The sequence below is a fragment of the Amborella trichopoda genome, chromosome 12 (assembly GCF_054954075.1).
Source record: "Amborella trichopoda isolate Santa Cruz 75 chromosome 12, AtrichopodaSantaCruz75HAP2 v2.0, whole genome shotgun sequence".
NCBI lineage: Eukaryota > Viridiplantae > Streptophyta > Magnoliopsida > Amborellales > Amborellaceae > Amborella > Amborella trichopoda.
The window spans coordinates 42,324,303-42,340,238 of record NC_142347.1 but is presented as its reverse complement, the minus strand read 5'-3'; the positions used below and the strand labels follow the sequence as shown (position 1 = coordinate 42,340,238).

At 33.2% G+C, this 15,936-nt stretch overlaps 1 protein-coding gene across 50 annotated transcripts in view; it reads left to right on the top strand.

Annotated features, from left to right (window-relative positions):
• The first annotated feature begins 10,554 nt into the window (after window positions 1-10,554).
• ABCC13 (multidrug resistance-associated protein 11) overlaps window positions 10,555-15,936 on the top strand; it is a 29,562-nt gene continuing 24,180 nt past the window's right edge. For 45 of the 50 annotated variants that reach the window (XR_016046603.1, XR_016046606.1, XR_016046601.1 and 42 more), the window contains exons 1-7: window positions 10,556-10,683; window positions 11,332-11,372; window positions 11,470-11,551; window positions 13,184-13,354; window positions 13,461-13,592; window positions 13,729-13,835; window positions 15,584-15,653. Coding sequence is in view for 4 of the 50 variants with exons in the window: in XM_020675246.2 (XP_020530905.1) it covers window positions 10,645-10,683; window positions 11,332-11,372; window positions 11,470-11,551; window positions 13,184-13,354; window positions 13,461-13,592; window positions 13,729-13,835; window positions 15,584-15,653 (642 nt within the window). In the remaining 46 variants the exon portion in view is untranslated. Of the gene's footprint in view, window positions 10,684-10,866; window positions 10,976-11,331; window positions 11,373-11,469; window positions 11,552-13,183; window positions 13,355-13,460; window positions 13,593-13,728; window positions 13,836-15,583; window positions 15,654-15,936 lie in introns of those variants that run through there. The other 5 variants (XM_020675245.2, XM_088854662.1, XM_088854666.1 and 2 more) reach the window with 5 other exon arrangements.

The following is a 15,936-nucleotide window of genomic DNA, read 5'->3' as shown; positions in this document are numbered from 1 at the left end:
GAATTGAGTTAGTCTCTGATATGATACACAAGACTCCGAGACCATAAGTGGGGTCTATACAATGCTATGGGCCCAACCACTCACCTATGGGATGCCAACTCCCAAAGTTAGAGCAGCCATTGAAAGTTATACCTTGTACCCAATTTCATCCAGAACTAGGAAGACTGAGGCTGCCTATGCTCACATGTCAAGTAAGGCATCCTGGGTATAACATGGAAGGGACCATTTTGATATAAGCCCCAAGAATTGTCTTGGGGCATTTTTGGTAGGATTAGCCCATAATTTTTTGTTTTTGTTTTTTGGGGTTGTTTATCCATAGGAATCTAATAATAATGTTAATGTCAATTGTCCATTGCTCAGGTTCAAAGCCCAATTTTTATCTATAATAGGAGTCGAGTTCTAAGAGATTTACAAATGTATGCCAAGTCTGTTGTGTTAGGGATATTTTGTACGACCCTATTTATTCATGGAAAATAATTTGCATATTATGAAGATTATGCAATCTCCATAATGTGCAGATTATTTTCCTTGGATAAATAGGGCCGTACAATGGACAGTCGACATTAACATTATTATTGGATTCATATTGCTAAACAACTCAAAAAACCAAAACAAAAAATTATAGGTTAATCTTACCAAAATGCACCTAGACAATTTTTTCAGCTTATATTTAAATTGGCCCTCCCATGTTATGGCCACGATGCTTTGCTTGATATGTAGGCATAGCCAACCTTAGTATTCCTAGCTCTGGATGAAATTGGGTGAAAGTATAACATTTAATGTTGGCTCTTGCATTGGGAGTTGACTGACTCTGTTGAGCTCAATTCCTCAGTGGCTTGTGTATCAAGATCATCCACACTCATGTCTTGGATGCTTGCGTGCTTTTTCTCTTCCTTCTGCGCCAACGTATTTTGTCATATATAATACGTTTGAGCATAGCTCGCTGCCTGAGCCAGGGTTTGGGTCTTGACAACGAGCCTGGAGATGCTTTTCCAATTCCCCTTGCCATATTTTGTAAACCTATTAGAAATAGCCTGCCACAAAAGCAAGTTACAAACTTACAAACTTGAATAGAAGAAGGGTGAAAACCAGGGGATTGTGTACTATGAGTGAAGAAATTTGAAAAACGATATTTGTGTAAAATTGTCCACACTTATAGAGAAGTATGTAGGTTTTATTTATAATAGTTATTTATTCATCCTTGATTGACTCAATCAAGGATGTGATTACAACAAATCTGTACAGATACGGAAAAATGTTACTATATGAAGGGATTACAATATATCATGTTAATCTTTATCAAGTTAAATCTTTAACATGAACGGATCTTTCTAGAACAAGATAGTTATCATTCTTATCATGATAGCGATCATTCTAATTACTCCCCCACAAACTATTGTCAATATAAAATATGGACAACTTGTTTGTTATCGAACGATGCTGTGAAGTAGGAAGACCTTTTGTAAAGATATGGAATGAGGTTACTATATGAAGGGATTACAACAAATCTATATAGATATGGAAAGAGGTTACTAGTTGAAGGGATTACAATATATCATATTAATTCTTATCATGATCATTTCTTTTTAGATCATGAAAGTTATCACTCTTATTACTCCCACTCAAATTATTGTCAATGTGAAACATTGACAAATTGTTTGCTATCGAACGATGTTGTGATGTAGGAAGACCTTTTGTGAAAATATCAGCAAGTTGTTATGTGCTTAAAACATAATCAAGGGTAATCTCTCCACTTTCAACCTTCTCTCAAATGAAATGATAATCTAGTTCAATATATTTGGTCTGTGCATGAAGAACTTGATTAAATGTAAGCGTTATTACAATCTTATTATCGCAACGAAGATTTGCTTATTGAATTCTTATAACCAATTCTGATATAATGTGGCGGTACCAAGTGATTCAGCAGTTGTTGAAGACATTGTTCGTTATTATGCTTATGAACTTGAGCGTGAGACAGTCATTTGCTTTTTACTACAAAATACTATAGATCTTGCCAAGAAAATACAAAATTCTGACACTAACCTTCTTGTATCGAGATCTCATGCTCAGTCTGCATCAGAATAGGCGGTAAGGTTAACCTGTCTTCCACCAATGGCAAGAAAAGACCATCACCCGATGTACCTTTACATGTCAGCGAATCGTTTTAGCTGCTATGAGGTGCATCTTATGAGGAACATGCATAAATTGACAAACTTGATTGACAGCATAAGTGATATCTAGTCAAGTGAATGTAAGGTACTGTAGACCACCAACAAGACTTCTATATTTTTTTGAATCTTGAACATGATCAGCATCTTTAGCAGATAAGTTTTTTGGTGTAACCATTAGCGTTAGTGATGGTTTACAGTTACTCATTCCAAATTTTTCTAGCAGATCTAATGCATACTTGTGTTGTGTCAATTTCATACTTTGTCCTGTACGCTCAACTTCCACACCTAGGAAATACTTTAGATTTCCAAGATCTTTCATAGCAAATCGTACACCGAGCATTATCTTTAGTTGCTTGATTTCATCATCATTCCTTGTTACAATGATATCATCAACATAGAGAAGCAACATCACTAGCTTTTGCCTCTCTCTTTTTGAGAAATAAAGAGTTATCTGCAACACTTCAAGAATAACCCATTGTAAAAAGAGTTTTGCGTATAAGAATTGTGAAAGGTAGACTAGATATCTTTTGCGGTGGCAATATCAAGAACTTGTGTCAGAATATCAGGAGATAATGTAGAGTTGATCCATGCTATACTGAATTGATCACGGGCATACCATTGTCCATATTCTGGATTAAGAGCATCTTTATCAAAGAGGAGGAGGATAAACTTAGGGGGCTCTGGGTAGAATCATCGAGATGTCCCATGATTCCTTGGCCACTAGCAATATGAATAATTTGACCATTTTACAGTAGAAAATTGTCATTAGAGAGCTTGATTATCACAAGTTAAATAAGAAGGTTCGGAAATTGGATAGATGAAAAAAAAGTTAGTGAGAAAGAAAGGTATGAAGGGCTTTGAAATTTTTATTGAAATTAGAGAGAGAGACTTCCTTGCAAGTCGATCCCAAGAAATTAATCCAGATTTGTAGAGAGAGAGACTTCTTTGCAGCAAAGAGAAATACCCTTACGTACAGCTTGAGAGAGAGAGAGAGATCGATATGATTATCTTGTGGTGGAAGGGAGTTGGAGTAGTACGGGACTTTAGAGATAGAAAAGTTTGGGACTTCCTTAGCGTTTAGCCAACAGTGGTCCTGATGGGAGCAGAGAGTCTAGAGCGAAAGATACATGATATTCTTTTTATTATAAGCAAAGCATATACAGAGGCGTGGGTGAGCAAAGCATATGAGGATTTTTTTATTATGAGCAAAGCATATGAAAGGGAGGCGTGAGTGAGCATAACTATAGGATAGTTTTTGAGACAGAGGAATGGAAAAAAAAAAGATACGTTGAAGACAAAGGCGTTGGTGAGCAAGAGCCGATGACTTTTTTTTTTTTTTTGAGAGAGAGAATGAAAATGATATACTCGAAGGAATAACCAGCTCTGTTACCATGAAAAAATTTAAAAAATGATAGTTGTGTAAAATTCTTCATACCTATTGAGAAGGATGTTGGTTCTATTTATTATAGTTATGTACTCATTTTTTATTGACTCAATCAAGGATGTGATTACAACAAATCTGTACAAATTAATGTTCGAACCGGAACTGTTATCCAAACATGGACCCGAAAGTGGTTTAACTGGCCCAACCGGTAAATTAGCCAATTCAAATCGTTCTAACCGGACAAGTCCTAGGCGGTAAAAAAAGTGTTAAAAAATAAAAAAGATGCAAAAAAAGAAAATCTACTAAAATATGAAAATCATATAAAGAATGATTAAAACAAAACACATTCAAATAGAGTTAAAAATTAATAATAAAAAATAGATTTTAACGAATCGATTTTTGAAGTAAAGGGAGTATTAATGACAAAAACAATTTTTAATCTTTATCATAATGTAAAGAATATTAAAAAAATACATTACAAACCAAATTTCATATATATATATATATATATATATATATATATATGAGATTAGCCCACTAGCTCATATCAACTTATGAGCCCAACAGCCCAGATTGAATCTGGACCGATCTGACAGTCACGATCTCATTTTGTATTTAAATTTGAATTTTTTTTCTACAAACCCAAATAACTTGAAATTTTAGGCGTTTGTTCTTCTCATCAATGAGCACCTAACAAAAATATTTTAAAAATAATTCGCAAAAAATAAATTGATCAAAATACTCCCGAAATGTTTCAAGAGTATTTTGGTCAATTTATTTCTTGCAAATTATTTTTTTGATATTTTTATTAGATTATTCTATTTTTTAAGAATACACATCTAAAATTTTAAATTATTTGGATTCATAAATAAATTAAAATTAAAATATGAAATGAGGTTGTGACTGTTAGATCAGCCCAGATTCAATTTGGGCCGTTGGGCTCATATGAATACATATGTTCATATGAGCTAGTGGGCTAATCCCAACATTTTCCATCTTTATATATATATATAATAAGAAAAGTTTATATAAGGTCGCAACCTTCAAATGTAGAATCACATATGCCCCTCAAAAATCTATCAAAAATGTTGTTTTAATGTTGAGAAAACCCTCGAATCGATCATCTCGACATCGAGATCCGTGAATATGAAAAAAAAAAAATTTGAGTCCCAAAGATAATGCATCTTGCAACACATTATCTAAACCGTCTATTTTCAAGATTTTCATATATTTATAGATCTACTTGATTTTAACCATTTTTGGAATTTAAAATTTTCTAATTTGGTATGAAAATAGATTTTAAGATAATACTAAGTATTTTTTACAATAAAATTACATGTTATAATAAAATTTTAAGGAGCACCTTAATTGGATTGTTTAAGGTTGTAACCTTATAGAAACCACACCCATATATAATTCACAATATAATCTATAATTCACATCCTTTTAAATTACAAAGGTTAATGATAGAATGAGTTGTGAATGATGGATTTACTAATTGTGTACTTTATATTTTAAAAAAAATAGTTTTTTTTATATTTTACTCATCAAGTAAGGGTGTTTTTGTAAATATCATTAAAAAGACAACTTTACTCTACAAATAAAGTTCAGGAAAAATAACTTCTAAAATACCATTGTACTTTTGTAAAATTTCATATTTGTCTTTACTTAATGATTAAATTACTATTAAAATAAATTTTTAAGCAAAGTAATATTTTTTTATAGGTGTGGTTTCTATAAGGTTGCAACCTTAAACTATCTAATTAAGTCACACCTCCAAATTTTATCATAACATGTAATTTTGGGGAAAACAATTCTTAGGATTATCTCAAAATCTATTTTTATATCTAATTATACAATTTTAAACTCCAAAAATGGATAAAATCAAGTAGATCTATAAACATTTGGAAATCTTTAAAATGGACGGTTTAGATAATGTATTGCAAGATGCACTATTTCTAGAACTCAAAATCTTTTTCTTTTTTTTTTTTCATATTCATACATCTCATTATCTCGATGTCGAGATAATTAAAGGTTTTTTCAACGTCAAAACAACATTTTTCGATGGATTTTTGAGGTGCATCTGTAATTCTACATTTTAAGGTTAAAACCTTATATAAAACCCTTTCCTTTTTTATAAATACACCGATCACAACCCCTTCAAATATTAACTTTTGTATTTTGAGGGGTTCTTAATTCTAAACAGACTTTCAAAAACTATGTTAATGTCATTTGTTTTATCCAAAATTTTCAATTTGCACTCTTTTTATTCTATTAAACAATCACATAAAAATAAAATTTGAAAATGCACCTTGGAAAGTGTTATTTTAGCCCAATAAATAGAAGTCGTCCATTTTGTTAAGGTGCTCATATTTAGGCCTTAGAAGGATTTTTCTATTTTCAAAACTTTTAGATAGCTTTATTATCATTAGATGAACAATGTTGAAGAATAAAAAAAATGGTTTTGAGTTCGTAAAGACCTAGATCTTGAAAATTGACTATTGGGATGAAGAGGGGTTATGTGCAATTTTTGGGTGATACAAATGCTACATACATAGTTTTCTAAAAGTGTGGCTGCATTATATTACCAGACAATTATTGCTTGAAATCATTCACCCTCTATCTATATATATATATATATATATATATATATATATATATATATATTAGTCTAAGGTATTAACATTATAATTATTTTATCATGGTTTGATGGGATCTTTCATGTAGGGAATCAGCCTTCCGATTTTTTTGACATGGTCATGGCTAAAAGGTTGTGCAATGGTATTTTTAAGGCCCAATAACCGTTATAAATTTGTATGTGTGGGGGTGTGTCATTAACCATATCCCTAGTTGCCAAATTTTACATCCAGCAGCTAACCCGTCTTATCATATGTAATATCTTTTTCACTTGGTACAATGGGTTGAGAATGGAGCCCTTGAAAATTCTAAATGTTAAGATCTAAGAAAAAGAGCAAAGAGAACAACATGTTAGTTTTGTTTTGTTTATTTTTTTCTATTAATTTGAGGCATGAGGTGCAACTTAGAGAAACATAACTTTTCATTTTCCAAGGAAAATTATTTTTTCAAGTAGATCAATGGGTATTACAGGCCCCTACTTGTTGTAGAAATAGCCAATGGTTTTTTAATGTTTCAATGGGAATGAAAGCCTGGGTCGAGATTATTACGATACTAACTGAGTTTGTGTTTAGCCTTGAGGGCTTCAAGCATAACCCCTTTCCACAGAAGATAGTTTTCTCCAATGAGTTGTTGGGAAACCAACGTCATCTTTGGATTATCCGAGTGATGAAGATAGAAAGGAGAGGAAGAGGAGATCGTATCTTCATGGCTTCCTTTAGAACTGGTTTTGTATTAACTTTCCATCGATGTGATTTTGATATAATATGGTCCCTATGGACTAAACTTTCCACCGACATGATTTTGATATAATATGGTCCCTATGGACTATCTCTTTTCCTTGTTGCAAAAATACCCTTTTTGGGAGGCTTCGTGTTTTAGGCTCTCTCTCTATGGGGCCCGCTCTTACACACGCTCTACCTCTGCTGAGGGTCATTCGCAGTCATGGCTCTCGTGCTTGATCTCGCTTGAAAAAAATTGCAGAGGTGATCGAAAAATTGAAGATCTGAAGGCCCCCAGCTTTTACAACCTGCCGGAAAAGCAGGTCGTGTCGTCGGAAGATCGTTTGGTCTCTTTCTTAATCAAAGAGAGAAACTATGAAACCTCGCTCTAATACCATGTGAAATCTTGTTGAAGCTTTTAACTATTCATTCATACCCCATGAACAAATACACGTAGAGTATATATAGATTCACATAAGAGTCAATGGTCGAGTTAGTCGATCCTAGTAAAAAGGAAAAAATTGTTACAACGTAATGAAGATTCATTCAAAATACAATAGAATAAAAACTCACTCAAAATACAATAGAACGAAGAATGAGTCATAATAGAGTTTCATGTGGTTGACCGCGACCCAGATCCCGACCCCACTCGCGCTAGGACGTTGGCCGGTCAATTTGACTTCTTTATTGTTTTTTGAGTCACAGTAGTCATTGAAAGTGAAAGTGAAGTGCAAATGTTGCTGAATACGCAATGGACACGGTTTCTAGGAGTCCACGGACTCGGACTCGCATGTATGCTCTTTAATAATTTATTTTTGAAATAGAATTTGGTCATAATTTTTAAGAAATATATGATAAAATTTAAAAACTAAAAATAGCATTTTTTGAAAAAAATATTTGAAGTGTTGATTTTATTTTATTTTTTTTAGAGGATTATTATTTATGGGACCTAGTTTTGGTAGGTGGTGTAGATCTCCAAGCCCGCATAGTAACAATTGCGGGCTTGGACGCACCAAACACTTTCCCCATAAAAAAAAAGGCGAGTGTGAGTGTAGTGGGAAATGGGCATTTCGCAGATCCAACGTGGATAGCACCACCACTATGTCACTTTAAAGATCGATTGCGACAAATTAACGACACGCGTGCGAATCTAGTAGCAGAGGCCACAAAGTGAAAACTCGGCCTATGACGGAAAACATCCGTTTCTTTCCCATATTGACAATCGTATCCCAAGTCTTTTCAACATAAACTTTTCTGTTTTCAAATCGGGTGCGGTTTGTATAGAGCCGAGGCTCTAAACAATCAAATTTGAGCCCACCTCTTAATAGTGTCGACGACAAATATGAATTTAATATTGAAAAGTTTTGTGATAGCCTTAAATTATATTTTCATCGTCATTTATAAAATTTAAAGTTTCAAAAGTAATGTCGATCGAGCAGATATATGAAAACTTGAAAATCTTGACTATTGACGGTCAAAAATGTGTTATAGGATGCAATATTTCCAAAAATATTGAAAAGTTTTGTGATAGCCTTAAATTATATTTTTGTATTTATTTATAAAATTTAAAGCTTCAAAAATAGTGTCGATCGAGCAGATATATGAAAACTTGAAAATCTTGACAATTGACGGTCAAAAAATACGTTACAGGATACAATATTTCCAAAACTTGAAATCCATTTTTTTTTCTCATGTTTATGCATCTTGATATTGAGATGATCAATTTGATGATATTTGGGAATCAAAACAACCTCTTCATGAAAGTTCTGAGGTAGGTTCTAATTTGATTGTTTAGATCTTAGGCTCTATAAAAACTTTTCCCTTGTCAAATAGCCAAACCATTTCTTGTCGCGACATTCTCAACGCCCTTTATGGGTTCACATGAATTTGGTCCCCTTTTCTTTTTTTTTTCCAAGTCAGAGGTTCTACGTATACATAGTATGGAAAATTACTCGGTGAGCTCACCCACCCATGTGTCTGCTCTTATTTTGAGGGGTTTGGGACTCAAACCATATAAGAAGTCCAAGAAAATCCATTTTCGACTTAGATCGAACCTTAAGAATAAAATAAATATCAAAGTTATCATGATTTGACTGGCAATTGTATCGATGAGGGGTCTCATCTAGTTAAAATTAATTTAAGTGTCACTTGAACTAAATTGACTATATTTTAAAATATTAAAAAATAATATAATTAGTTATTTAAAAATGAGTAATGATCATATAGGACCCTCCCCCACCTATGTATGTAGGACCCCAGATGATCACCATTAAAGTTAGCATGGATCTCTAGAAAAGTTATTACATAGATGCGGGACGTGACTTGTCTATAAATCTGTGCCAAATTTAATGGTGATCCTTTAGGGTCTTACAAACATGGGTGGAAAAAGATCCTATAGGATCATTTCTCTTTAAAAATATATAATATATGAGTAATGATCCTATGAGACCCTCCCACACCCATGTGTGTAGGACCTTAAAGGATAACTATTAAATGTAGCACAGATCTCTATAAAAGTTAAGTCTCACACCAATGTGATAATTTTTCTAGAGATCTGTATCATATTTAATGGTGATCTTTTGAGGTTCTATACACATGGGTGTGGGAGGGTCTCATAAGATCATTACTCATAATATATTATTAGAAAAGTTGTCCACTTTCTTTGACTAGCCGATTAAACTGGCCTAAGCGATCCAACATTAGTTTTGATTATTTTTTATCAAATCCAATTTTTACTCTCAAGATAGGATAAAAAATCTGATAACGGACTACCAACCCAGTCAGATCTTGATAACTGTTGTAAATATAACGGTACTTGGAGAATTATAATGAACGATCCATATACAGTATGGGTTCCTGAAGTTTTGACTTGCGGTAAGTACCTCTTAGAGCACACCTAAACCTTGTTGGATTTAGTGAAGAAATTAAGGTTATTTGATTGTAGATTTTTTGGGCGGCAAGGTGGAGCTTTTTATATAACGCTTTTTATGCAGGGATTACATACAACGAGGCCATTTACCTTTGATACAAAGTTACAATCATTCTTATATATTAAATTTCAAAAAGAAAATTGTTTCATGCGAGCTTGGCGGCATGACTACTATGCGGTCCAAAAAGTGTAAAGCATCCATCTTAAAGATGGATGCAAATGGGTGTTCCATCTAAAAACAATAGAAACTAATGGTCCAAATGTTTTCTTAGTAGAATTATTATTTCTAGTTTTTAACATTTATTTATTTTTTCATATTCGTGATATCTATGTTAGAGATTACATATCTTTAAAAATTAAGTCCAAAATCCATTTTAAAAAAAAATTTATTAATAAACCCGCATTTCTATATATGCGGGCTTGGCCGGCCATATGAAACCGAATCTATTTCAAAGTGGATGGTTGTAAGAATGTCATTAAAGAAACACAAATATCTAAAAAAAATAAATTTTTTTTTTGAAAAGCTATCTAATTTGGCATCTGATGGGGTGGGACTGATTATGATCTCCAAAAGATCTTTGGAGACATTCCATTAAAATATATAGGAGCGTTTTGTCATTCTTATAAAGATAACAGTGACATGGTTATTTTGATAAAAGAATGGGGTATTCTAGTCATCTTCTCCATATACAAAATACCTCAAATTCAATTGTTCAACAGTGTCAGTTACTTTCATACGGGGAAGAGTGGTTCCCGCTTTTGCGCGCTCTTAACTTCAGTGAGTGGGAAGAGAGAGAGAGAGAGATGGGTTTCCTCTATTTCATATGTCCGCAGTCGCCAGAGGTAAGCTTCGAATGCTATGTTTTTAGTTTCTTTTCTCTTCGCTCTGTAATTCTTTGCTATTTTTGGAAGTTCACATATGCTTTCATGGATAATGGTTCAATATTGCTCTTTAAAGCATTAGTTTTTTATTAGTTTTTTTTTTTTGGGTGTGTATCCATAAGAATTCACTCGCTTTTGTACGTGACTATGTATGAATAAATGAGGGCATTTCATTTTCAGACTTCCAGTATGTACATAGAAATGATGTACGCACATGAAGAAATTCTTATGCATTATGGAGAGGTTAAAAATCGTAGGTCTCTCTTCTGTACTGTTGGTATTTCTCATTTTCAGTGGGCACATGTGTTTTTATTGAGAACGGTTCATTTTATCGCGAATGCAATATTTTTCTTTTTCTGCAACTCCTGCAACCTGTGTGTATATGTATGTATGTATATGTATACGGATGTATGCATGTATGCGTATATTTATGGATCAATGTATGTGTCTATGTATAAGAATATAGGGTTCTTTGTATGTTTGTATGCACAAGGAGTATGTTTCATTTTCACATTTTTCACCTTGTTTTCTTGTTCCTTTTCTAGATTAGTGTGTTAATTATGCATATTTTCATTGGTAATTTCTCATTGTAGATCTGTTTTTTAACAGATATGGGATGATCTTGGTTACTCAGAATGCTTCAAGAACATATATCCTTTGCGACAACATATAATTCTTCGTTGTAAACTCTTGTATTTTTTTTTCAATGCCAACAAATTTTGAAATTTTTTCCTTGACATTGATCACGATATTTGGATTTGGAGCAAATATGTGGACCATAATGTTGATTGCTTTTCTGGGATTGACACAAGAAAATTCAAGAATTTGTGTGAGTGCCATTTCCTTTTCTTTCAATTTTACCCCTTAATTTATCATGATACGCATCTAGCCTGCTTTTTAGAATATACCATCCATTATCAAACAAAGTGATTGTCAAGTATTGTGTATGCATTAGCTATTATGCACATGTTTCTGTTGTGAAAATAATTTAGCCGCATGCTTGTCTTACTTAAATAGTTGATTTATATATGATGTTTATCATGTTATATATGTATTCTAACATTGTCGGATTCCAGTATTAACAATTTCCATCTTGGAGAAAACCTATTTTACTCATTTTCTCATCAATGTGCTACATTACAAACAATTTCTTGAAATATATAGAAAGTCATTTGCATTGGCTCTTGAATTTTTTATCTCAATCCTCAACAAAAATTCTAGAAAGATAGATGTGGTGTAAAAGAATTTTGTGCTGAGGCAAAGTATAAGATAAGAGACATTTTCTCATGTGCAATTCTTTTAATAGAAAGCTAGGAATATAAAGTAGATATTGCAATTTATCAAATTACACCAGTTATTATACTTACATATTACATTTGTAACAATATTCTTTTAGAAATATAATTAATAAAAAATATTATACAAGCTTTTCAATATATAATAAAACAAGATATGTAATATCAATATACAATAAAACAAGATATATAATATCAATGAACTGAGTCTTATATCGCAATATAAAACTTGAATTGCGAACCCCCAAGTCTGGGCAACTCAAAACTTGGTGATCAACATAACTTTATTTAACTATGATGCTTTGAATAAATTCTACATAGCAGTTTAGGGAAAAGTATAAACAGGCATTGAGGATTTGTATCTACAAAGCAACCAAACAGTTTCTATTAGTAAGTGTAGAAAGTTAATCAACTAAGGGACTAAGACATATATTTTAAGCTTATTTCCTTTTACTACTAGTGAATGCTGCATTTGATCATTATGAACATGCTATCAAATATGTGAGGGGATCAACATTTATGTATTCTGAATTTCTGATGGATTTGTGATTATTCAAAACCAAGTGGTAGAGCTCTTTGGTGCAAACTTTCTGAACCAAATTGAACCAGAGGACAACTGATGTTGTTTAATTGGGGAGATCATTTGGCTAAAAGCTACATTCATATATAAAAGCACGCATTTGGATCTCAACTTGGTGAATGGTAAGCAATAGTTTTTTGGTCATATCCTAGCTATGAGTTCAGCCATGATATAGCACAATCCAAGCACTAATATGAATGCCTTGCAGTTCATTAGTCATCATTTAGAAGCCCATGGAACACATATTAAATATGTTGAATTTCCTAATGTTATTCTTAGCATTAGTTTATGATGTACTTTCTCCCTTACTACTCCCTCTTCTTCCGTTGTTACTAACCATTGGGAAGTAGCACTTTCGTAGACGTATATCACTACAATTTGGAATTTTTCAAGTATCACATTTCCTCTTTTTTTTTCGTGCACCAAACATAATTCATGCATATGGTTTCCTGCTAATTGCCTTTATGCATTTAATGAGGGTTCTGATATATGCTCATATAAACCATAAGTAATCCAAAGTCTATGTAGTTCTTATTGTTGTAGAAATAAAATTTATTGCTTATGGCATTCGTATCTCTTTTTTCAGGTGCAACAGATGTCAATTTGGAGAACAGGCCTAACACTGCTGCACATAGTACCTGCTTTTGAAATATGCATATCATTATGGGATATATGTAGCCTTTTAAACAAAGATTTTCATGGAAAAACTTCATCACATCATGAATGGATTTTCAGATGTTCTCAGTTTGTGGCATGGGTAAGTTCTCCAAAAATTATTGTGGCCTTCATCAACTTCAATTTCACAATCACATGCCTCTCTGAACTTATTAGCATGTTATGTTGTCGTTATCTTTGATTTGCAGATGGCCATAATGCTGATTTTGAATTGTAAAAGTTGGTGGTATCTTTCTTGCAACTGGTTTCTTTCCGTTTGGTGGATTATTTGGCCTCTAATGGAAGTACCTCATCTGCAAAGAGTATTTTCATTATCAGAGGTACTACAGAGAGTACTTGCATTATGACTTGTAATGAGTTTAAATATTGTACTATCAATTTTTTGATAAATTCATAATTGTTGATACTTTTGTAGCTTAGCCCTGTAAAAGTGAATTATTTAAATTGTTTTGACAGGTTGCACAATGTTTGAAGGAGAGTTGCTATTTTCTAGGGGGGATCATGTTTGGCCTTATCATCAACATTGTTAAAATGAAACTATCATCTACCTCAGAAGGCACATGGTGATGGCAACTTTCCATGTTCTTGAATTAATTTGTTTTGGATAACGCACCTATTTGCTGAGAAACCAACTAGCTCTTCTTTTAGACTTAAATGAGGTGGCCATTTTATGGAACAAAAGCGCTTCATACTTGATTTACTGAAAATATTGTAATCTTCTGATGAAGTGTTGGATCCTGATAGTTTAGATGATACTTGGTATATCTTCTTCAGTTCTCTGTATGCAAATCTTCCTCATGTTTCCAATTTACTAAAGCTTAGGCATACTGCTTTGCACATGGATGTTTCGTTTTTAACAAGACTCCCAATTTTACTCAAGCTCCAAGTTTGTTAGAGAGCTATCACCAAAAAAAATAATAATCCAGAAGAACTTAATCTCTGCTAATCAAGTAACAGAAGCATGCCAACGCTTTAAGACATGCCCCGTAGTGCTTTTATATAGCTTAGACAGGTTTTAGATGTTCTAAGCTATGTGTTGTGTACAGGTTAGTTTGACACTTCTTGTATGGCTATGTTCAATTTAGGGGACCTGTTGACCTTTTGGTCTTTTGGGTATAAGACTTTGAGACTTTCTTATGTTTGAGATGTGCCAAAAGATTGTATGTTATTCCCTTTAACATTGTCCCTCATAGGGTTAAATGTCTTCATGGTGCTGTAGTTGGCTTCCCCTTCTCTAGGGTGCTTCTGTAATTAATGCGTTCTGATGTTTGTCTTGGTGTTCTAATATCCTATGGGAGAAGGATTGTCACTTTGGCTTGGGTGACGGGGGAGGGCAAACCCGGGGTTTACTTTACAAAGCATCTGCTAAACTACCATCCAAATTTAGGGTGTTTACAGCCCTCTTAGCCAGCTCCGCACTAGAATCAGATGAGTAGAGCATCAAAACCAAGGAAGCTGTGGATTAGGGCAGAAACTGTCTACAATTTGAGATTATTTTGTTTTCACATGGGATTTTCTTCTGTGTAATGTCCATAAATAACTTTGTTTTTTTGTTCTTTGTTCTTTTATTGTGTTTCTTAGGTTTGCTGCATTGTCTTTTTCATACGTGGGAACCATATGTATATCAAATCAATTGTTTTTAGAATTTTCACATGGCATTGGAACGTGAAATTTTATTTAGTTTCAGATGTCAGGATCGCTCACTGTCTCTCTCAATTTCATAAGCTCTTTTCATTTTTCTTGTCCTTTGTAAGTCCAGCTTGTTTTGCCAAGTTACTTTGAAGCCAATATTTAGATGTTTTTTGGTGGCCAGCTTGATCTTAGACATGGGTATTGCTTAGCTTTATTAAGTCGTGCATTTTCTGTTGATGAAAATTAAGGGGAGATGATGTTAATTTTGATGAAACACTATTTTTGGACAACATTGTCATTCTCTTATACGAAAACGATGATTTGTATTATCTTATAAATGCATGGAGTATAGGATGAAAGAACCTATTACTTGAGGGTAAGTGCTTGAGTAGCTTCAAGGCTTCATATTCCAATCATTCTTTGGGAGTGATGCAAATACATGGTCCTAGGATCCTCTTCATGTTGACACTACTGCTTATGTAAAGAATTCTATGCTTTTTATGATTTTAACAATCTAAGAATATCACTTGTGCAATGAGCTTTACATTCGTCCATGTTTCTTCTCCAAGTTCTCTGGCATACAATGTATAATTTCTTTATACTTGTGCACCACATTACATTTATTTATTCATACTTACCAAAATTCTGTATATCGTTGTTTACTTGTTCTATTTTGCAGCAATCATTCGTTAGAAGAAGCACTCATCTCATCTGAAGTTGATTTGGAGGGAAATTGCAAGAATGGCCCGGTATATCTCTTGCAGTAAATTTATTAACCCCTTAATTGGCTGCAACATAATCCTGAATGTTTACTCTATACAAATGGTTGGGTTACTATATGAATGAAGGATCCAGGTGCTTCAGAGGCTATGTCTTGAGTCTTTGTTTGTGTAGATGAAGGAACCCCGCCTTTTCTATAAGTGAGGGGTATATATAATTGCATCAGATATGAGGCTAAACACACACTACAGCATTACTATATTACAATGGCAATAATAGATGGCATAATATTAAGTGAATGTTTATGTTTGA